General features: G+C 37.2%; 1 protein-coding gene across 2 annotated transcripts in view; it reads right to left on the reverse strand.

The window, feature by feature from the left end:
• LOC150103851 (carnitine O-acetyltransferase-like) overlaps positions 1-22923 on the reverse strand; it is a 323106-nt gene that overhangs the window by 159281 nt on the left and 140902 nt on the right. For both annotated transcript variants that reach the window (XR_016548716.1, XM_090397151.1), the window contains exon 7: positions 4008-4179. Coding sequence is in view for 1 of the 2 variants with exons in the window: in XM_090397151.1 (XP_090253277.1) it covers positions 4008-4179 (172 nt within the window). In the remaining variant the exon portion in view is untranslated. The remainder of the gene's footprint in view (positions 1-4007; positions 4180-22923) is intronic.

A 22923-nucleotide genomic window follows, 5' to 3' on the forward strand; every position in this document is an offset into this window, starting at 1 on the left:
ATTGATTATTTTTTTTGATACTGTGTTCACTGTAGCCATTGGAGAGGAAAGTTCTGTGTATGTGGTTAAGCTCAGTAGTGAGGGCGGTTCCACTGGAACAAAGATTGTGGGCTCGCTTGGTAAGGGTTTTAATGATGCTATATTGTTGTGAGGGGTGGTGGTGGGAGAGTTTGTGAATGTATCTGGCTGTGTGTGTGTGGGTTTTCTGTATACAGTGAAGGCAAGTGTATCATTGGGCAGGCGCGTGACTAAGGTGTCTAGGAAGGGTAAACAATTGTTCTTTTCCTTTTCCATAGTAAACTGGATTCTTGGATGTAGGCTATTGAGAAGACCGAGGAAGGAGTCTAACGTGTCTGGGCCACGAGGCCAAATGGAGAACACATCATCTACATATCTTAGCCAGATAGAAGGTTTGAGTGGGGCTGAGTCTATGGCTCGTTTTTCGAAATCTTCCATATAGAAATTGGCAAGGGGGGGTGAGAGGGGGGAATCCATGGCGGTTCCTTCTATCTGCTTGTAGATTTTGTTATTCCAAGAGAAATACCCAGAGTTGATGGCTAAGGAAAAGAGATCTAAGATGCCAGAGGGGAAAACGTTTTCTAAGAGAGATAAAGTGTCAGTTAAGGGAATATTGGTAAACAAAGAGGAGATATCAAAGCTTACCAATATGTCTGTATTGTTCAAGGTTAAATTTTCTGTGAGAGCTTTAAAGTGGGTCGAGTTTTTTATATAGGAAGCTGAATTTCCGGTGAGGGGGGACAGAGAGTTGGCCAGCTGTTTAGACAGTCTGTAACAAGGTGCATTGGTGGCATCTACTATAGGTCTGAGTGGGGAATTGGGTTTGTGGATTTTTGGTAAACCGTATATTCGGGGGGGGGGGACGGGAGCGGAAAGGTTTAAGTTTTTTCGTGATCTCAGGGTGCCAGGAGGTTACTTTTTTAAGTAAGATTTTTAATTTCTTAACTTGTGTTTTTGTGGGGTCGTGTTCTAGCGGGATGTAGGTAGCGCGATCGCGGAGGATAGTGTTCATTTTACGATTGTATTCGCTGGTATTAAGAACAACTGTGGCATTACCCTTATCCGCTCTGGTGATGACGATACTTTTTTTCTTTGCGTAGTTTCTGGAGAGCCATGCGTTGGGCATAAGATAAGTTACTTTTTGGAGGCGAAGAGTGAGCGAGGATGTTGGCTACGTCGAGTCTGATGTTGTTGGCTACCTCCGATGGTAAGCGACCGATCCCCCGTTCGACGTTAACCATTACATCGAGCACCGGCACTTCTTTCAGGGCGACGGCAAAATTACGGCCGAGGCCAAGGGCACTGATGGCATCCTCGTTGAGCCTTTTGGAAGAGAGGTTAATTACTGTCTGGAGCGGTTGCATTTGTGGTTTGTCTTTAACCAGGTTGCTGTATTTCTTGACGTGTTTGTTTTTTATTTTTTGAAATTCTCTCTGTGCGGAAGTTTCCGAAATGTCAGAGAGAATCGACCAAAGTTCAGGGTTAAGAACGGTGGAGAGCTCTGTATGTAGGGAGCCAATAGCGGCGTTCGTCACTGCGAGGGCGGCACGAGTAGAGGCGATTTGCTCGCGTAGTAATGCTCACGTTTATATATACGGAGTGCTTTTTTGGAATGGAAATTGGTCTTCATTTTAATGCATTTCGGTATCACTCTTGTATCCCGACATCTTTTTAAAAAGGCCAGCCTATTTAGTTGTCTAGATAGTCGTAGTTTTGACTTACCGTATTGCTTGGATTTATGTGCTAAATCTTCTCCATGGATGATTAGAATTCTTGTGTAGAGGCTTAAATGCTGTGAGGACATTATGTTGGAGGTTTAATGGATTTTTTACAACACTCAGAAAGAATTAAATTAGAATTTAATACTCCTATATTTCATCCAAGTCACTAGGACATCTACGGGGATTACAAAAACAATTAATGTAACATGCACACAAAAACTTACAATACTAAGCCCAAACACGTGGCCCAAACACGTCAAGAAATACAGCAACCTGGTTAAAGACAAACCACAACCACAAATTCAACCGCTCCAGACAGTAATTAACCTCTCTTCCAAAAGGCTCAACGAGGATGCCATCAGCGCCCTTGGCCTCGGCTGTAATTTTGCCATCGTCCCGAAAGAAGTGCCGGTGCTCGATGTAATGGTTAACGTCGAACGGGGGATCGGTCACTTACCATCGGAGGTAGCCAACAACATCAGACTCGACGTAGCCAACATTCTCGCTCACTCTTCGCCTCCAAAAAATTAACTTATCTTATGCCCAACGTATGGCTCTCCAGAAACTACGCAAAGAAAAAAGTATCGTCATCACCAGAGCCGATAAGGGTAATGCCACAGTTGTTCATGGCCCAACACGTTAGACTCCTTCCTCGGTCATCTCAATAGCCTACATCCTAGAATCCAGTTTACTATGGAAAAGGAAAAGAACAATTGTTTACCCTTCCTAGACACCTTAGTCACGCGCCTGCCCAATGATACACTTGCCTTCACTGTATACAGAAAACCTGCACACACAGGCAGATACATTCACAAACTCTCCCACCACCACCCCTCACAACAATATGGCATCATTAAAACCCTTACCAAGAGAGCCCACAATCTTTGTTCCAGTGGAACCGCCCTCACTACTGAGCTTAACCACATACACAGAACTTTCCTCTCCAATGGCTACAGTGAACACAGTATCAAAAAAATAATCAATTCCTCCCCCATTCCCCGTCCCTCTCGTCAACAAGAATTTAAAAATGCCATCACCATACCCTACATCCGAGGCACTTCGGAAAAAATAGCCAAGATACTAAAAAAGTATAACCTACACACAGCATATAAGCCCTACCGCAAACTTGCTACCCTTATCCGTTCTACGAAAGATCAGCTCCCCCCCCTCTCTCTCTGCCTGGAGTTTACAAAGTACCCTGTTCCTGTAAGCTTGCGTACTTTGGACAGACAGGCAGATCAGCATCCATCCGCCTGGAGGGACACAAGTCGTACATCGTTAAACACAACTATGGCCATTCAGGCTTGGCTGACCATGTTTTGGACACCACCCACAGAGTATCATGGAAGAAAACCACCATGCTCCGCCACAGTAAATTCAAGAAAGAGAGACTTTTCTTAGAAGCAGCAGCAGCTCTCAGAAACCAACCAAATCTTAAATACGGTTGCATTAAGCTTCCGAAGATTTGGGAAACACTCATCACCAGAGGTTCCACCTTACATTCCAGGCCACCTACTACCGCCCTTAGAGGGCGCTCCACCTATATAGGCCTTTAGTGTCACCCACGTGGTTGGGCTTAGTATTGCAAGTTTTTGTGTGCATGTTACATTAATTGTTTTTGTAATCCCCGTAGATGTCCTAGTGACTAGGACGAAATATAGGAGTATTAAATTCTAATTTAATTCTTTCTGAGTGTTGTAAAAAATCCATTAAACCTCCAACATAATGTCCTCACAGCACTTAAGCCTCTACACAAGAATGTATGACTACTGTATAATCTTTATAGTAATCTCATTATAGTGTAACAAGACGATTATAAAATATATGCAATACAGATTTCAATTATATTTTCATTGTCTATAATGTGACTAAATTTATTTCATTTTTGATGATAACTTCTACTTAAATTATACAGATCTCTAAAAAGAACATTATTGAATAAAATTTAACTGCAAAGTTAGAATGTAAGTAAATGTGTGAATGTACAGTAGAATGTATGACTACTGTATAATCTTTATAGTAATCTCATTATAGTGTAACAAGACGATTATAAAATATATGCAATACAGATTTCAATTATATTTTCATTGTCTATAATGTGACTAAATTTATTTCATTTTTGATGATAACTTCTACTTAAATTATACAGATCTCTAAAAAGAACATTATTGAATAAAATTTAACTGCAAAGTTAGAATGTAAGTAAGCACCTTGGCTATAAATAAACTTAATTCACTAAATGTTAAGGCAAGCAAAAATAATACTCACACTGACATAACCTTTTATATGCTTTTGCCCACGTATCCCTATGTTCTGTAGTCAAAATACCAATTGGGTTCTTGAGGTGCTGTGACTGCTGGACTACTGTTTTCAGTTGTTCCAGTAATTGACTTTCATTTAGAGGAGCTCCATCAATACCATACACATCAACTTTAAAGTACTAAGCAAAGATAAAGACATATTTAACATGTTTAAAAAAACATTTCTGGAATATAATGAACACTATGTAGGATATCTGCTATTTAGTGATATCAGGTTATCTTACTTTTTTTTCTTTTTTCTTTTTTTTTTTTTTTTTTTTAGCAGCGGACAATTTTGATTAAATAAATAAAAAGGGAAGGATAACTTTTGGTTTTATTATTTATCATGTATGTAAACATTTTATAAATGTTTAGCAAAAAAATGCATCATTTCTTGTAATTATAAATGTTTATATAAGAAATCTTTGCATACTTAGTCCATCACAAATGTTTGATTGCAATATTTGTAAAAAGGACTCACTTCTAATTTAGCTTATTTCTAACATAACCTTCATATGTAACATAACCTTGAGAGAAAAAAATATTGAACTTTCTAAAGACATTTTCACACCATTGAAGAACTGCAGTCTTGTTTACAACAAGCGACTTTCATGTCACTGTAGTTGCTTACCATGCCAGGCAGTAGTTCACTTGTGTGAAGATTGTACTTCTGAAGAGGAAGTCAAATTAGTGAGTGAGAGAGAATTACAGAATAGCTGTCATATGAATTAGAACAGAGACAACGTTCTAAAAAGTTGTAAGTTTACAAGAGAAATAGAGTTAAGGAATTGCTAAGTCAAAAAGGTAAAAAAGAGTGTTATGAGGGAAACAAACAGTTATCTCAAAATTAAAAGATGAATTTATTTTATGTGAAGTTAAGTTGTGCCATAGATAATAGTTTCTCACAAAGTAATTGACAGCTGATTTTGATACATTATACAGCAAACATTCTAGTTAAGCACTATAAACCTATAAGATATGAATTATTTTCATGTTTAAGAATAAGGAAGAAGTTTCCACAAGGAAAAAGGAACTTTAAAATTATCTTTATACAGTGTGCCCATTAAGTAATGAGATTGATTTTTTACAGGACAGCCCTTTGAATAAAAGTAACAAACGTGTTTATAGTTTTGATTGCTAGAGTGTGTTGTAATCGCAGGTGCAACTTTCGAGTCTGGTGACGTAGCAGTTTTTGTGTGGCAGCTGTTGAAGTAAAAGTGTGTGAGTGGAGTGTCAGAAGTTGCATCATGGAGCAAAGAGCTATGATAAAATTTTACTGTAAATTAGGAAAACCTGCTACAGAAGTGTGTCAAGACCTAAAAAGAAGTTTACAGTGATGACCATCTGAGTCATGCACAGGTGTTCTGCTGGTTTTCAACATTTAAAGAGGAGGGGAGGAGTTCTTGGAGGATGAACCATGCTGTGGATGGCCAGTTTCTGCACAGAAAAATTAAAATGTAGTGAAAGCTAGGAAAATTGTTGACCATGACAAGCGAATAACCATTAGCCTACTCGCTCTACAGCTTGGTGTTGGGAAGGAAACAGCCAGATTAATCTTAGAAAGAGATTTGCACAAGAGGAAGATTTGTTCGAGGTTTGTGTTGACACATGAACAGAGAGAGCAGTGGGTTGTGTTCTTAAAATTTCATCCATGCAGTTGATCAAGATCATGATGTGTTGCAAAGAATTTTTATCAGTGATTGATGAAAGTTGGTGTTTTCAGTTTGATCCAGAAATGAAATGCCAGAGCGTGGAATGGTGTGGAACATCTCTCCTGCAGAAGAAAGTCAGGTTGCAAAAATCACATGTCAAGACAATGGCCATTGTTTTGTTTTTTTCGACACTGCTGAAATTATCCAGTGTGAATTTGTTCCTGAGTACACCACAATGAACAGTCAGTATTACTTCACTGTATGAATGTATGTATGCCCACATGTGATGTCAGAAAAGAACTGTTCCACAAAAACAACAATTGGTTTCTGTTTGCACGATAACTCACCCGCACACTGTGTGTTGATTGTAAAGCAGTTTCTGGCTTTGAAGTTGATCAGAAGTCGGCTTTTGTCGAACATTCCCCTTTTTCAGCAGATTTCCTGCAGACTTTTTCCTCTTCCCAAAGATGAAGCATGATCCTGGAGACACTGAAGGAGGTTCCCGTTCAGGACTTCTACCATGCCTTCAAACACCCGTACGATAGGTGTAAATACTGTATGGAGTTGGAGGGAAATTATTTTGAATTTGTATAATTGACAATTCCAAACATAGTTCTTTGTTTTGATATAATATTTTTTTTTTTATGTTGTGCCCATACACAAGAGGTTGATTGATCAACCTATTGTATGGGTTTGTGGAGTGGGAAAGGAGGAACTTGTTTACATTTGATTTAAATGACTATAAATTATATTCCTTGGGAAACATAACAGGGAGGAGACTGTTCCACAGTGCAGCAGTTGCAAGGATGAAGGAGGAGGAAAAGAAATTCGTTGTATTTGTTTCTAGGTGTACTGTGAAGGGATGTTGAGCAGCAGCTGAACGTGTTCCAACGAGCTTAGTACTGAGTAGAGGAATTATTGATGTTATTTCAGATGAGCATTTCCCATGGAAATATTTGTAGAATATACATATTGCAGAAACCAAACGTCTGTGTGAAAGTAGGGGAAGAGAGTTGGTAAGAGATGGGTCATTAATAAGTCTAATTGCTCTCCTCTGTATTGAGTCAAGCATTTTGAGGGACCCACCCCATAAATGGAAGCAGTATTCGATAGCCAGGCGGATTTGTATAATATTAACAGCTATTCAGGGGTGAAGTAACGTCTTGAGCAAAAGAGAATTCCTAGTTCATCATGAAGGTTATTTTCTTGATCATCATCATCATCATCAAATTCCTGCCATGTACCCTCAAGGGGTGTACAGGATATGACAGTACTACATGAAAAAATTACATCATTACTAACTTCCTATCTACAATTTTCCTCCAAATCATTCTGTTACTTGTCAAGACTCCAACATTATCAGACCTTATATTTCTATCGTCTAAGGCACTTTGTACCGTATCAATCCACCTATATCTTGGTCTTCCTCTGGGTCGTTTTCCTGCCAACCTGGCAGAGAACACTTGTTTTGCTAATCTTTCCTCTCCCATTCTATTTAAGTGACCATACCATCTGAGATTAGCTCTGCTAACGCATTCCTGGATGCTGACAATGTCAAGTTCTTTCCTAATATCCAAATTTTTAATATGATATTGCCATTGATGCCATCTGTTCACGCCTCGAATCTTTCTCAGGACTCTCATATCTGCGGTCTCTAGTCTTTGGTCAAGTGTTTTACTTCTGACCCAGCTCTCAGATCCATAAGTTAAAATTGGTTTGAACACAGTCTTGTATACAGCTAATTTAGTGTTCCGACTAATTTCTTTCTTATTCCATATGAATTTATTCAATTGACTTCCCACGATACCAGCTTTGCTGATTCTGTTGTCTATTTCTATATTTAGTTTACCATCTTCAGTAAAAATTGTGCCTAAGTAGCTGAAATGTTTTACTTGTTCCACAGGTTCTCCATTCACAACACAGTTGACATTTTCAATGATTCTGCCTATTTTCATTGTCTTTGTCTTTTTATTGCTGACCTTCATACCATATCTATTACAACAGCTATTCAATTTAGTCAGAGAATCTTGCAGACTTGTAGCGGATTTATTTAGAAGTATAACATCATCCGCATAAAGCAAAGAGCTGACATTAACATCTCCAATTTTGATATCAGGTTTAATACCACATTCCTTCATAATGTGATCCATATAGATAATGAATAACAGAGGGGATAATGTACATCCTTGTCTCACACCAGATTTAACATTAAACCATCTTCCTGTACTTCCTTCAATTCTAACTGCTGACTCACAACTCAAATAAAGACTAAGTATTGCTTGATATAATGCCCCATTGACACCATATAACTGCAGCGTATTGAATAGCTTCTCTCTTGGCACCTTGTCATATGCCTTTTCCAAATCGACAAAACTTAAATACAGATCTTTGTTATATTCCCATGCTTTCTCGACTATTTGTCGTAAAGTGAAGATCTGATCCTGACAGCCTCTATTTGGCCTGAATCCAGCTTGTTCTTCACCAAGCTTTTCTTCCACAATTCTTCTCAACCGTTTCTCAAGTATACTTGCATAGATCTTGCCAGGAACACTCAGTAGGGAAATACCTCTGTAATTCTCACATTCAGTTTTATTTCCCTTTTTATATATGGGTACTATGAGAGCTCTACTCCGATCATCGGGAATTCGTCCCTCTGTCCAGGCTTTTTGAACTATGCAGTGCAGCCACTGTAAGACTCTTATACCACCATACTTCAGCATTTCTGGTCGAATATCATCTACTCCTGCTGCCTTTCCACATTTCAAGCCTTTGATGGCTTTTTCTACTTCAAGTATGGATATGTATTCCTGACTGCATGCCTGGTCAGTGTTTTTTATCACTGTGCTGTCATCACTGCTTGTTTCATTTAGCAGTTTTTCAAAGTAATTACTCCATACTTCAAGGATATCTTTTTCTCCTGTTTTCATTTCACCTTTATCATCTCTAATTCCTTTTACAGCACTCTTTCCTCCATTCCTAAGCTTCTTCAACAACCTCCAGAATATTTTGCCACCTTCTTCATATTTATTTTCTATATTCTTGCCAAAGTCCTCCCATGACTTTTGTTTAGCTAGTTTTACACACTGTTTAGCTTTCTTACATTTGTCTCTGTATTCTGTAAGAGTAAATGCTGACTTATTTGCCAGGAACTTTTGATATGCTTTCTTCTTTTCCTTCACTGCCTCTTTAACTTCCTGTGTCCACCAGGGAGTTCTGATTTTTTTATCTTTGCACACAACCTCACCACATGCCTCTCTGGCAGAATCAATCAATGTTTCCTTCAGAGTTTGCCACTGAATCTCCAAGGTTTGATTCCTGTTCTCAAACTCTTTCATTTTCTTTTCAATAATATTTCTGTATTTTAGTCTACAGTTTACATCTGAGAGCTGCTCAACTTTTATTCGCTTTAAAAATTTCTTACATGTTATTCTTTTCAATATGAAATTCAATTTTATCCTGCTCAAGACTAAATAGTGATCACTTCCAATTTCAAATCCTCTGTACACTCTGGTGTCCTGCACCAGGGAGAAAACATCACTATCAACAATAACATAGTCAATGAGACTTTTCTTATTCCTAGCCTCTTCTCTCCATGTGAATTTGTGCACATTTTTATGTTGGAACATGGTGTTAGTAATAACCAGTCCATGTCCTGAGCAGAAATCCAACAGATATTTGCCATTATTATTAGCTTTGCTCTTTTCTCCAAATTTTCCCAAAATATTTTTGTATGTCTCACAATCATTTCCTACTCTACTATTTAGATCCCCAACAAGGACCAACTTTTCCTTTTTCATTGTGTCAGTTGCTTTTTCTAAAGCCTCAAAAAATTCCTCCACTTCTACCTTAGTAGAACCTTCTGTGGGACCATAGGCACAAATAAGTCTCATTGTCCAGTTCCCCATTCTCATATTTGCCCACATTACTCTACTTGAGACTGACTGCCATTCAAGAAGATTAGCCTCGTATTTTGTGTTGAATACTATGGCTACTCCTTCTTTTCCTTGATTGTTATTGCCTGAATATAACATTTTGTATTTATTGCTCAGAAAGATCTCACCAGTTTTGGTCTTTTTTGTTTCAGTCACCCCTATTATGTCGATCTGGTACTTATCTAATTCCTCAGCTAGCTCCATTTCTTTGCCATTCAGGCTTCTTACGTTAATATTACCGATCTTTAACTCTGGTGATGTTGAGTTGGGGTTTGTTTTCAGATTTGTTCCAGTAGCTGACTTTTCGCTGTTCGCCCTGGTTCCCTGGCGAAAACAACGGGGGGGGGGGGGCCTTGTTTAACCGGGCGACGCCCCAGCCGGCATGAAATTTTGTCATGTTGTACCATCATTTTTTATTTTGGTTTAACCAATAAGAATACAATTTGGTCGGCTAAATCCCAAATTGCCAGTCCATCCTCGTTCGTTCAGTATCAAAGTAGATACCCAACAGGGTGCACCACGAGAAGGTGAGGATTGGACATTAGGTCAGAAGCCCTGGTCGGTTCTCCGCATTCCTTTAAAGGCTATGTGGAGGTCTCCTCTCAGTTATACAGCTTTGACCCTTAAGCACCCCATTTTCTTGATCATAAATTAGTAAATAATATTAAATTAAATTAGTAAAAAATAATAATATTTTCTTGATCATAAATTAGTAAATAATAATATTTGGTTTACCGATCAAGTGTTGATCAATTTTATTAACTGAACCAACTAGTTTCGCCACACTTATCTGTTGGCATCTTCAGGGCACTTGCATATAGGTTTAAACAATCTCACAATTATGCGTAACTGCAAAACTGACAAGAATAACTGTAAAAAACTGACTAGAATAATTACAAATAAAATAGTATCGAACGTGAGTGAAACACGTATTGCGTGTACAAGATCAGCTAGCTGTTGCTGAGGAACTTTCTGTAGTTTGTATTAAAGTTGATTTCTTCCGTTTTTAAAGTTCTGATTAGGGTTTTCCATATCTCTGGGAGTATTAGGCCTTGATTTCTGTTAAGGTTGACAGTAGAACGGGTGACTGTGGCTGCTTCTTTGAAAATTCTTGAATGGCAATCTTCCTCTATGTAAGGGGAACAGCTTTTGTCCCACTCGATGACATGATTAGTTGTAGAGAAATGAGACGATAGGGCAGAAATGTCCTGTCTGTTGTTTTTGACATAACCAATGTGCTCCTTTTGCCTGATTTCGAGGCTTCTCAAAGTCTGTCCGATGTAACTAGCGTCACATGAGCATGGAATATTATAAACTCCAGCATATTTATAGAAAGGATGGTTGTCTTTTGGAGATCTTAGTAGTTTACGAATAGATTCTATTGGTTTAAATGTTACTCTTATTTTATGTTGTTTGAGGAGATTGGCAAGCTTGTTGGAGATGCCACTTACAAACGGAATTGCAATCGTTTTTATATATTAAATATCCATACAACTTTGTTATGGAACAATAACAAAGATGACCTATATGATTTTCTCAAAAAGATCAACTCCTTCCATCGTTCTATTAAATTCACTCTGGAACTTGAAAGAGAAAAACAACTACCGTTTTTAGACATCTTAATCAAAAAACAAATTGATGGCAGTATAAATCTATCAGTGTACAGAAAACCGACCAATACAGGTCGCTACCTACATTTCAACTCCTCTCACCACATATCACATAAACTCAGCATTGTACACATGTTAAAGAAAAGAGCGATTGGCATCACAACGGACAACAAGACCCTTCAAGATGAGTTAAAATTTATTTCCAACAATCTGTACTTGAACGGCTATCCAAGAAGACTAGTCAATGAAGTCTTTTTCTTTGAACCACCAGAAAGAGAACAAGAAGATATTCAATATAAAAAAACGATTGCAATTCCGTTTGTAAGTGGCATCTCCAACAAGCTCGCCAATCTCCTCAAACAACAAAATAAGAGTAACATTTAAACCAATAAAATCTATTTGTAAACTACTAAGATCTCCAAAAGACAACCATCCTTTCTATAAATATGCTGGAGTTTATAATATTCATGCTCATGTGGCTCTAGTTACATCGGACAGACTTCGAGAAGCCTTGAAATCGGGCAAAAGGAGCACATTGGTTATGTCAAAAACAACAGACAGGACATTTCTGCCCTATCGTCTCATTTCTCTACAACTAATCATGTCATCGAGTGGGACAAAAGCTGTTCCCCTTACATAGAGGAAGATTGCCATTCAAGAATTTTCAAAGCAGCAGCCACAGTCACCCATTCTACTGTCAACCTTAACAGAAACCAAGGCCTAATACTCCCAGAGATATGAAAAACCCTAATCAGAACCTTAAAAATGGAAGAAATGAACTTTAATACAAACTACAGAAAGTTCCTCAGCAACTAGCTGATCTTGTACACGTGATACGTGTTTCACTCACGTTCGATACTATTTTATTTGCAACTATTCTAGTCAGTTTTTTTACAGTTATTCTTGTCAGTTTTGCAGTTATGCATAATTGTGAGATTGTTTAAACCTATATGTAAGTGCCCTGAAGATGCCAACAGATAAGTGTGGCAAAACTAGTTGGTTCAGTTAATAAAATTGATCAACACTTGATCGGTAAATCAAATATTATTATTTGAGAATTTCTAGTTTTTTTGAAGCCGAGGATGCAATCGCTGTGATGTGTTTACGCCAGGAGAGGTTTGATGCGAGAGTAATTCCAAGAAGAGAAATCTCAAACTGTCTGGAAATTTGGGTATCATCAAAAAGAATACTGGGAAAAAATGTTCTTTTTTTATGAGAAATAGGACAGAACTGGGTTTTATTAGCATTGAAATTGATGAGGTTATCCGAACCCCGCTGGGGAATGGCTTGGAGATCAGAATTGAGGGTAGTGGTTGATGTTCTGTAGGTTGAAGTGAGTTGTGTAGGGTAAGGTTTATCAAATAAAAGCAAGGAGTGTGATGTGCTGTCATCTGCAAAACTGTGTATTGGGTTGGAGGTCAACTGAAGTAGGCTATTGATATATAGCAAGAAGACGGTTGGTGAGAGGATAGGGAACCATCCACCGTCACACACAGTGTGCATTCAGACATAAAGCTGGCAATACAACTACAGAAGTCCTGGGCCAGAACAAATGATGGTAGTTTGCTTAGTAAGCCTTTGTGCCAGACACAGTCAAAGGCTTTGTAGATATGAAGTGCAACCACTTGAGATTCACCAACTTCTCCATGGCATTTGTCCCGAGATGAGTGACATATGTAAGCAGATCTCCTGTTGATTGGCAGCGACGGAATCCAAACTGGCAGTCATTTATTAGGTGGGTGTCTTCAGGGTAGTGTAGGAGTTGGGAGTTGATGATTTTTTCCATTACTTTAGACAGGACTGAGGTAAGCAAGATAGGGTGGTAGATGATAGCAGTGACTTGTCCCCTTTCTTGGGAATGGGTTGGATATAGGCCAATCTCCAGCTTGTGGGATAGATTCCAGTGGAGTAAGAGAGTATATATAGGCGACATAGGATAGGAGTCAGTTCTGGTGCACAAACTTTCAGGACAATTGGGGGATGCCATCTTGGTCAGGAGACTTTTTTGTGTCTAATTTGGAGAGTATTTTTCTGATCTCTTCCTGGCAAAAGGATATAGGGGACATTGTATGTCGGGATCTGGAATGGTTGTGGACATTTACCATTGTCAGCTATGCATGCATTGGAAGCAAAGTGTGAAGCCAGAAGATTGGCTTTTTCTGTGGGTGATGATGCAATAGAGTCATCTGGGTATGTTAAAGATGGGAATAGTGTTGGGCAGAAGTTATGGCCAATTGCTTTGGCAAGAGACCAAAAGGCTCAGCTATCATTTGGACAGGCTGCTAGTTTCCTGTTTTTTGCTCTTTCAAACTCTCTTTTGGAAGCATTGATTGTTTCTTTTGCATTTATTTTGAGCTTCGGTATAAGCTCTAAAGGATAATGGGGTTCTTGATTTCAGCCAGTTATGGTACGTCTGGTGTTTGTTTCATCTGTACAGCCTTGGCACATCTTTTGGAGAACCAGGGAATGGCAGTTCAGAGTAGTGTGTGGAATGTATGTTTCCATGCCGGTGAGGATTACTTTGGTAATAAGTTCGGTGCATATGTTTGGGTTGGAAGGCCAGAAGCAATATTTGAGATATGAGCTAAGTAATTATATTTTAACATCCATTACTGAGAGCAGAAGAAACTGTACTTTATATAAGTTTGAAGTAAAACACAAAGTTTGTTTTACTTTGTGTATTCTCATCAAATATCCTGTGATCTTCAAGAGAAGACATGGAAGTTTGCATGATGTTTGTGTTCTTTAACTCTGTTGTTAAGTTTGTAGGCCTTTTTCTCTTTAGGAGATAAGTTTACTTATAATGCAAATTTGTATATAATGTTTGTGAAACAAACATTTTACACACACACACACACTGTTAAGGCAATACCATAAATCTACACTAATATTAATTATTTGTAAATAAATTTTTTAAAAAATTTTCTTGGTCTTTTTACTTATTATAATATCCCAAATCTGAATCTACTCTGGTATATAACGACAACCAGGGAAAAGACAGACAACTTAATGAATGTTAATATTTAAATTCTAAGTATTTTGCTTATATTATTTTACATATTAATTAATGTACAGCATTAATTAGGTGGTATTAATTAGTATCCATTAGATTTATTTTCGAGATATGGACTGGTAATTACTAATACCATTTCCCAATATAAAGATATGCATAAATTCAAAGGGAGACAACACATAATAAGAAAAGTCATATGACTATGTAATTTGATTGTGATATCTTTAGACCAGTTCAGTGTATGTGGTCATCGTTTAAGCATCAAAACGACATAATTAAGAGGAAGCCTCTGCATAGCCTTTAAGGAATGAGGAGAACCAACTGGGAATTCTGACCTCAATGCCCAATTCTCACCAGTAGATGCATAACAAATGAGGATGGTGATGCTGCCAATTTTGGACTTAACCAAATTGTATTCTGCATTAGCTTAAAGCAGAAACAAATGTCATATCACCTGATGCATCACCCAATTAACACACACACACACACACACACACACACACACACACACACACACACACACACACACACAGCTTTCATCAGGAAACCAGGGGAAACAGTTAAAAGTCACCTTTTTCACTGTTTCACTTTTTCATTGTCACCCACTGAAACAACCTCGGCTTCAGCAGAATTGAAGCCTATCATCAACATAAGAAGTATCAATGGAAACTGGGTAAGAAGTAGCAATGAGAAAAAATTCAAACTGGCAGAATTCCTGAAGGACAAATAAACATAACTGGTTAAATACAGGTTAATATATTTGAGCAACAGTGATCAGGAAAACAAAAGGAAAGAGTAGATATAGCATTCAACATGAACTTCTTGATTGACAAGCAATTTCATGTAGAGTTATGTGGGCAAATATCAAAATGGGAAAATGAACAATGAAACTTATTTGTGCCTGATTTCACAGAAGATTCTACTAAGGAAAAAATAGAGGAATTTGAGTCAACAGAGGAGGTAGCTTACAGGAAAAGTTTGTCCTTCTTGGAGATCTAAACAGCAAGGTAGAAAATGAATTGAGCATAAAGAAACATTACAGGGAAAACTGAAGAAAAGAGCAAAGCTAATGGTAAGTGTCTGTTCGAGTTAATCACTAACATCATGTTTTAATAAGGATATGCACAAATTCACATGGAGAGAAGATAAGAAAAACAGACAAATTTTACTATGTTACTGTTGATAGTGATATTATCAAATTGGCTCACAATACAAGAGAATACAAGGAATTTGAAATAGCAAGTGATCATCACTTAAAACTAAGTAGAATAAAAATGAATATTGAAAAATATGTAGCAAACGTTAAAAAAGAATCAAAGTTAAGCAGTTTTCCAAGATGAACTGTAAACTCAACTATACAAATATTATTAAAAACAAAAAATTTTTAAATCTTGGAAAACAACATGACACATAGCTAGAGAGCTATGTGTGATGTTGTTTGCAAAAATAGAAAAAAATCTTATCCTTGGAGACGGCATTGGAAACATTTCAGAGGATTATTTGGAGATCGGCATTTGGCATAGTGACAAGCTCTTCTTCCAGCAAATGAACAGCTGTTGGTGTCAGCAAATAGCAAGTGTGTGGGGGCCAATCTGTTCCCACAAAAGGACAAAGCCAGTGCACTTATATAGGATGTCCCAAAATTTACGCAAGATTTAAATTTAGTACCATTTGTGAGGTAAAGTGTTGCCAACGAGAAAAAAAAGACAGCGTGACAGCTGACAGTTCAGGATTATTAAAAATGGAGCGCTACACGAAAGAACAACGCATTTTCATTGTTGAGCAATATTTTAAAAATAATGAAGGTTTGGCAGCTACAGTTCGCAATTTTCGTACAAAATATGGTCGGAATAGTGATTTCAACTTCAACTGTGAAAAGATTAATTAAAAAATTCAAGGAAACTGGATCAATTCGTGATCTTATACACTCTGGCTGTCCTTCAACAAGTCGTTCAACAGAAAACATCGAAGCAGTTCGTGAGAGTGTTGCTGAGAGTCCAGGAACATCAATTCGGCACCGTGGTCTTTTCAAATTGGGCATTTCGAGAAGCTCTCTACAGCATATTCTCACGAAAGATTTGCATCTTTATGCTTACAAAGTTCAATTGATTCAAGCACTGAAGCCTACTGACCACAGACAGCGAAGAGAGTTCGTTGAATGGATTATGGAAAAACAACAAGTGGATGCTTATTTTTCGAACAAAATCATCTTCAGCGATGAGGCTCATTTTCATCTTGATGGCTTCGTTAATCAACAAAATTGTCGCATTTGGGGTTCAGAAAATCCACGAGTGATTGTTGAGAAACAAATGCATCCACAACGTGTCACTGTTTGGTGCGGAATTTGGGCTGGAGACATCATCGGTCCATTCTTCTTCGAAAATGCGGCTGGTAAGGCAATAACAGTTAATGGTGCTTGCTATCGCGACATGATAATCCAGTTTTTTGTGCCTAAATTGCAAGATATGGATGTGGACGACATGTGGTTTCAACAAGACGGTGCCACATGCTATACAGCCCCGAGAAACAATTCAATTACTGCATGAGTCATTTCCTGGTAGTGTAATTTCCCGTTTTGGTGATCAGAATTGGCCGCCAAGATCAAGTGACTTAATGCTTGGACTTTTTTCTTTGGGGTTTTTTGAAGTCTAAGGTTTATGCCAACAAGCCCACGACCACCCAAGCCTTGAAGGAAGAAATTGAGCGCTGTATCAACAAAATTCAGCCACATTCATGTAAAACAGTCATGGACAATTTTGACAAAAGAGTGCGTATGTGCCAGCAAAGCTGTGGAGGCCATTTACCCGATATGCTATTCCATGCATAACCCTATACTGTATACTTTATGAATCAATAAGAAATTACAATTTTTAATTAAAAACCTGCGTTTTCTATCAAAATTACTTCTTGCATGAATTTTGGGACACCCTGTATATGTGCAGAGCCTTTCGTGATTTAAAACAGTGTTGTAATTTAACACAATTAGGGATGAGGTTCCTGGCAGTGTTTTAAAAAAGGTTTGGCCTGTTCAGTTGTCTAGAAATCTTAAGTTTTAACTTACCATACTGACAGATTTGCATGTTGTTGAATATCCATATATCATAGTAATTCTGACAGCAAAGCTTATATGTTGGTTATTTATAATGATATAACTTAAGGAAGTTATAATGTACCTATATTAATCAGAATAACTTTTAATTAATATTTCCAATATTTCAAAATATTGGATAAGACCAGCTAACACCCTCAAGTTGAAAAGGTCTGATAAAGGCTCTTCCTTTATCAAGATGTGATTCGAACCCAGGTCTTTCCAACCAAAGCATCATCAAAACTGACTAAGCTATGGAGAGTCAACTCTTTGGTACCATTTTCTCTCAACCTTGTACCTGGTTTCAGTTTGTGGAAGATATCGTTGCAGTTTGGTTCCACTCAGTGTTAGAATTACTGCAATTTTTAGATAAAATAACCTCCATGTATTCCTGACAACACAGAATGATAAGAAAATAATATTTATTAACTTATTTGCTGATGTTTTGCTGGTATTATATCCAGCATCTTCAGAGTACAAAAACAGTTTGTCACAGTACATGAAATAGCAATAATTTGGTATAACAGTGGGACCAGTTTAAAAAAAAAAATTGTAACCAACAACACAAGGAGCTATGGAGTTAATAAGTTAATATTATTAACAATTATTAAATATTATTTTCTTATCATTCTGTGTTGTCGTCAATAGCATGAAAATAAATAATATGTTACTGTGAACACATAAGCTTTTCCATGTATCTTTAATCCAACAACAGTCTTTCTCTCTATGGAGTTAATAAGTTAATATTATTAACAATTATTAAATATTATTTTCTTATCATTCTGTGTTGTCGTCAATAGCATGAAAATAAATAACATGTTACTGTGAACACATAAGCTTTTCCATGTATCTTTAATCCAACAACAGTCTTTCTCTCTAGATACTTTAATAATCATTATTTCTAACGGCAGCATTACTGAACTTTCTGTTTAGCATTACTGAACTTTCTGTTTGTGTGAGCTTGTTGTAAAACACTTATACAACAAGCTCACACAATCTGTTCTTCTGATTCCCTTCTACTGGAAGAATTCTTCTTCTTTGAGAGCCATTCCTATCAGAGGTCGGCGACCACCTTGGCAAATTTTGAGCGATCCTCAGCCACTCTGAACAGTCCCTCAGAGCTCATGTCAGTTCAGTGCCTGATGTCTGCCAGCCTAGATTTTCTTCATCTTCCTTGTCCTCTTCTTCCATTTATCTTCCCTTTTATAATCAATTGAGGTATCTTATATTTTTCATTACAAAGTAGGCACCAAGATGTGCAGTTTTCCTTCTTTTTATGGTATCTAAAAGTTCAAGTGATTTCCTCATTTGTTCCAGTACTTCCTGATTAGACGTTTTTGCTGTCCATGGGATTTTTAACATTCATCTGTATAACCACATCTCAAAGGCTTCAAGTTTATTTATTGATGTTGTCTCCAAGTCCAAGTTTCAGCACCGTACAGCAGTACAGACCATTTAACCAGGTGTACTCTAAGCTCTAAATTAGAATTCCTTACACAGTGTAATCTGTGTAAGGAATTCAAATTTCATCAGGAAAAAATATTTTCTTGCCATTTCAATTCTAACTTTTATTTCCATTTCTGAATTACATTCTTCATTTAACCAGCATCCGAGATATTTAAACTTTGCCACTCTTTCTCATTTAAAGAAAGCACTGAATTAAGAATTGGTTTCTTGCTTATGACAATGAATTTAGTTTTGGTGATATTTATTTTTAATCCTATTTTTTCACTCTCGTCGTTCGCTAGTTCCAGAAGATTTTGAAGATCCTGAATATTGTCAGCCAGGAGAGCTGTCTCATCAGCATATAAGATGTCACTGTTACTGATATCAGATGTTACATTAATGTAAGTAATGTGAGGGATTATTTACATCAATGTAATCCCTCACATTAATGTAAAGGGATTACATTAATCCCTTCCTCTCTTCCTTTTAAGATTTTTTGAAATATGGCTTCTGAGTATATGTTAAAAAGAATAGGTGACAGCACACATCCCTGCCTTACTCCTTGTTTGATGTTAATGGAGTCTGTAATAATGTCATCGACTTGAACAGATGTCTTTTGGTTCCAATATAAGTTTTTAATGATCCTGATGTCTTTACCATCCGATCCAATTCTTTTTAATAGCGCAATCATTTTAGTATGTTACTCCTTCTTGAAGTCAATGAAGCAAATGAATACTTCCTTGTTTTGGTTAATATGTTTGGAATAAGATTTGAGAACAGAAAAGAGCATCTCTCGTTCCCAAACCATTTCTAAAGCCGAATTGGGTATCACTGATAGTGTCTTCATATTTTCTGTATATTTTTTTTTGAATTATTTTCAGAAACATTTTGGGAACATGACTCATTAGGCTGATCATTTTATAGTCACTACAAGTTTTCGCAATTGCTTTTTTTAGGTAGCATGATGAAGGTCGACTGTAACCAGTCTTGAGAGATTATGCCTGTAGTAGATCTTATTAAATAGCTTTACTAATATAGTAATGTTGTCACCTTCTAATAACTTAACTATTTCTGCTGGTATATTATCAGGGTCTAAGGCTTTACCATTTTTAGCTGAGTTCAGTGCACATTCTACCTCTGATCTTAGAATGCATGGACCTTCCATCTGTTCCATCTTATCAGTAAAGAGTTCTTCTACATATTTCATCCATTCTTGTATTTTGTCATCCTTTTCGCATATTATTTCTCCCCTTTTGTTTCGAAGGATACATAATTGTTTTTTTATATATATACCGGAGGGCCTCCTTCAGCTTTTTGTGTAGATTATCATCATCATCATCATCAAATTCCTGCCATGTACCCTCAAGGGGTGTACAGGATATGACAGTACTACATGAAAAAATTACATCATTACTAACTTCCTATCTACAATTTTCCTCCAAATCAGTCTGTTACTTGTCAAGACTCCAACATTATCAGATCTTATATTTCTATCGTCTAAGGCACTTTGTACCATATCAATCCACCTATATCTTGGTCTTCCTCTGGGTCGTTTTCCTGCCAACCTGGCAGAGAACACTTGTTTTGCTAATCTTTCCTCTCCCATTCTATTTAAGTGACCATACCATCTGAGATTAGCTCTGCTAACGCATTCCTGGATGCTGACAATGTCAAGTTCTTTCCTAATATCCTCATTTTGAATATGATATTGCCATTGATGCCATCTGTTCACGCCTCTGATCTTTCTCAGGACTCTCATATCTGCAGTCTCTAGTCTTTGATCAAGTGTTTTACTTCCGACCCAGCTCTCAGATCCATAAGTTAAAACTGGTTTGAACACAGTCTTGTATACAGCTAATTTAGTGTTCCGACTAATTTCTTTCTTATTCCATATGAATTTATTCAATTGACTTCCCACGATACCAGCTTTGCTGATTCTGTTGTCTATTTCTATATTTAGTTTACCATCTTCAGTAAAAATTGTGCCTAAGTAGCTGAAATGTTTTACTTGTTCCACAGGTTCTCCATTCACAACACAGTTGACATTTTCAATGATTCTGCCTATTTTCATTGTCTTTGTCTTTTTATTGCTGACCTTCATACCATATCTATTACAACAGCTATTCAATTTAGTCAGAGAATCTTGCAGACTTGTAGCGGATTTATTTAGAAGTATAACATCATCCGCATAAAGCAAAGAGCTGACATTAACATCTCCAATTTTGATATCAGGTTTAATACCACATTCCTTCATAATGTGATCCATATAGATAATGAATAACAGAGGGGATAATGTACATCCTTGTCTCACACCAGATTTAACATTAAACCATCTTCCTGTACTTCCTTCAATTCTAACTGCTGACTCACAACTCAAATAAAGACTAAGTATTGCTTGATATAATGCCCCATTGACACCATATAACTGCAGCGTATTGAATAGCTTCTCTCTTGGCACCTTGTCATATGCCTTTTCCAAATCGACAAAACTTAAATACAGATCTTTGTTATATTCCCATGCTTTCTCGACTATTTGTCGTAAAGTGAAGATCTGATCCTGACAGCCTCTATTTGGCCTGAATCCAGCTTGTTCTTCACCAAGCTTTTCTTCCACAATTCTTCTCAACCGTTTCTCAAGTATACTTGCATAGATCTTTCCAGGAACACTCAGTAGGGAAATACCTCTGTAATTCTCACATTCAGTTTTATTTCCCTTTTTATATATGGGTACTATGAGAGCTCTACTCCAATCATCGGGAATTCGTCCCTCTGTCCAGGCTTTCTGAACTATGCAGTGCAGCCACTGTAAGACTCTTATACCACCATACTTCAGCATTTCTGGTCGAATATCATCTACTCCTGCTGCCTTTCCACATTTCAAGCCTTTGATGGCTTTTTCTACTTCAAGTATGGATATGTATTCCTGACTGCATGCCTGGTCAGTGTTTTTTATCACTGTGCTGTCATCACTGCTTGTTTCATTTAGCAGTTTTTCAAAGTAATTACTCCATACTTCAAGGATATCTTTTCCTTCTGTTTTCATTTCACCTTTATCATCTCTAATTCCTTTTACAGCACTCTTTCCTCCATTCCTAAGCTTCAACAACCTCCAGAATATTTTGTCACCTTCTTCATATTTATTTTCTATATTCTTGCCAAAGTCCTCCCATGACTTTTGTTTAGCTAGTTTTACACACTGTTTAGCTTTCTTACATTTGTCTCTGTATTCTGTAAGAGTAAATGCTGACTTATTTGCCAGGAACTTTTGATATGCTTTCTTCTTTTCCTTCACTGCCTCTTTAACTTCCTCTGTCCACCAGGGAGTTCTGATTTTTTTATCCTTACAAACAACCTCACCACATGCCTCTCTGGCAGAATCAATCAATGTTTCCTTCAGAGTTTGCCACTGAATCTCCAAGGTTTGATTCCTGTTCTCAAACTCTTTCATTTTCTTTTCAATAATATTTCTGTATTTTAGTCTACAGTTCACATCTGAGAGCTGCTCAACTTTTATTCGCTTTAAAACTTTCTTACATGTTATTCTTTTCAATATGAAATTCAATTTTATCCTGCTCAAGACTAAATAGTGATCACTTCCAATTTCAAATCCTCTGTACACTCTGGTGTCCTGCACCAGGGAGAAAACATCACTATCAACAATAACATAGTCAATGAGACTTTTCTTGTTCCTTGCCTCTTCTCTCCATGTGAATTTGTGCACATTTTTATGTTGAAACATGGTGTTAGTAATAACCAGTCCATGTCCTGAGGAGAAATCCAACAGATATTTGCCATTATTATTAGCTTTGCTCTTTTCTCCAAATTTTCCCAAAATATTTTTGTATGTCTCACAATCATTTCCTACTCTACTATTTAGATCCCCAACAAGGACCAACTTTTCCTTTTTCATTGTGTCAGTTGCTTTTTCTAAAGCATCAAAAAATTCCTCCACTTCTACCTTAGTAGAACCTTCTGTGGGACCATAGGCACAAATAAGTCTCATTGTCCAGTTCCCCATTCTCATATTTGCCCACATTACTCTACTTGAGACTGACTGCCATTCAAGAAGATTAGCCTCGTATTTTGTGTTGAATACTATGGCTACTCCTTCTTTTCCTTGATTGTCATTGCCTGAATATAACA

The sequence above is a fragment of the Typopeltis vanoorti genome, chromosome 8, assembly GCF_054136105.1.
Source record: "Typopeltis vanoorti isolate ZY-2024b chromosome 8, IOZ_Tvanoo_1.0, whole genome shotgun sequence".
NCBI lineage: Eukaryota > Metazoa > Arthropoda > Arachnida > Uropygi > Thelyphonidae > Typopeltis > Typopeltis vanoorti.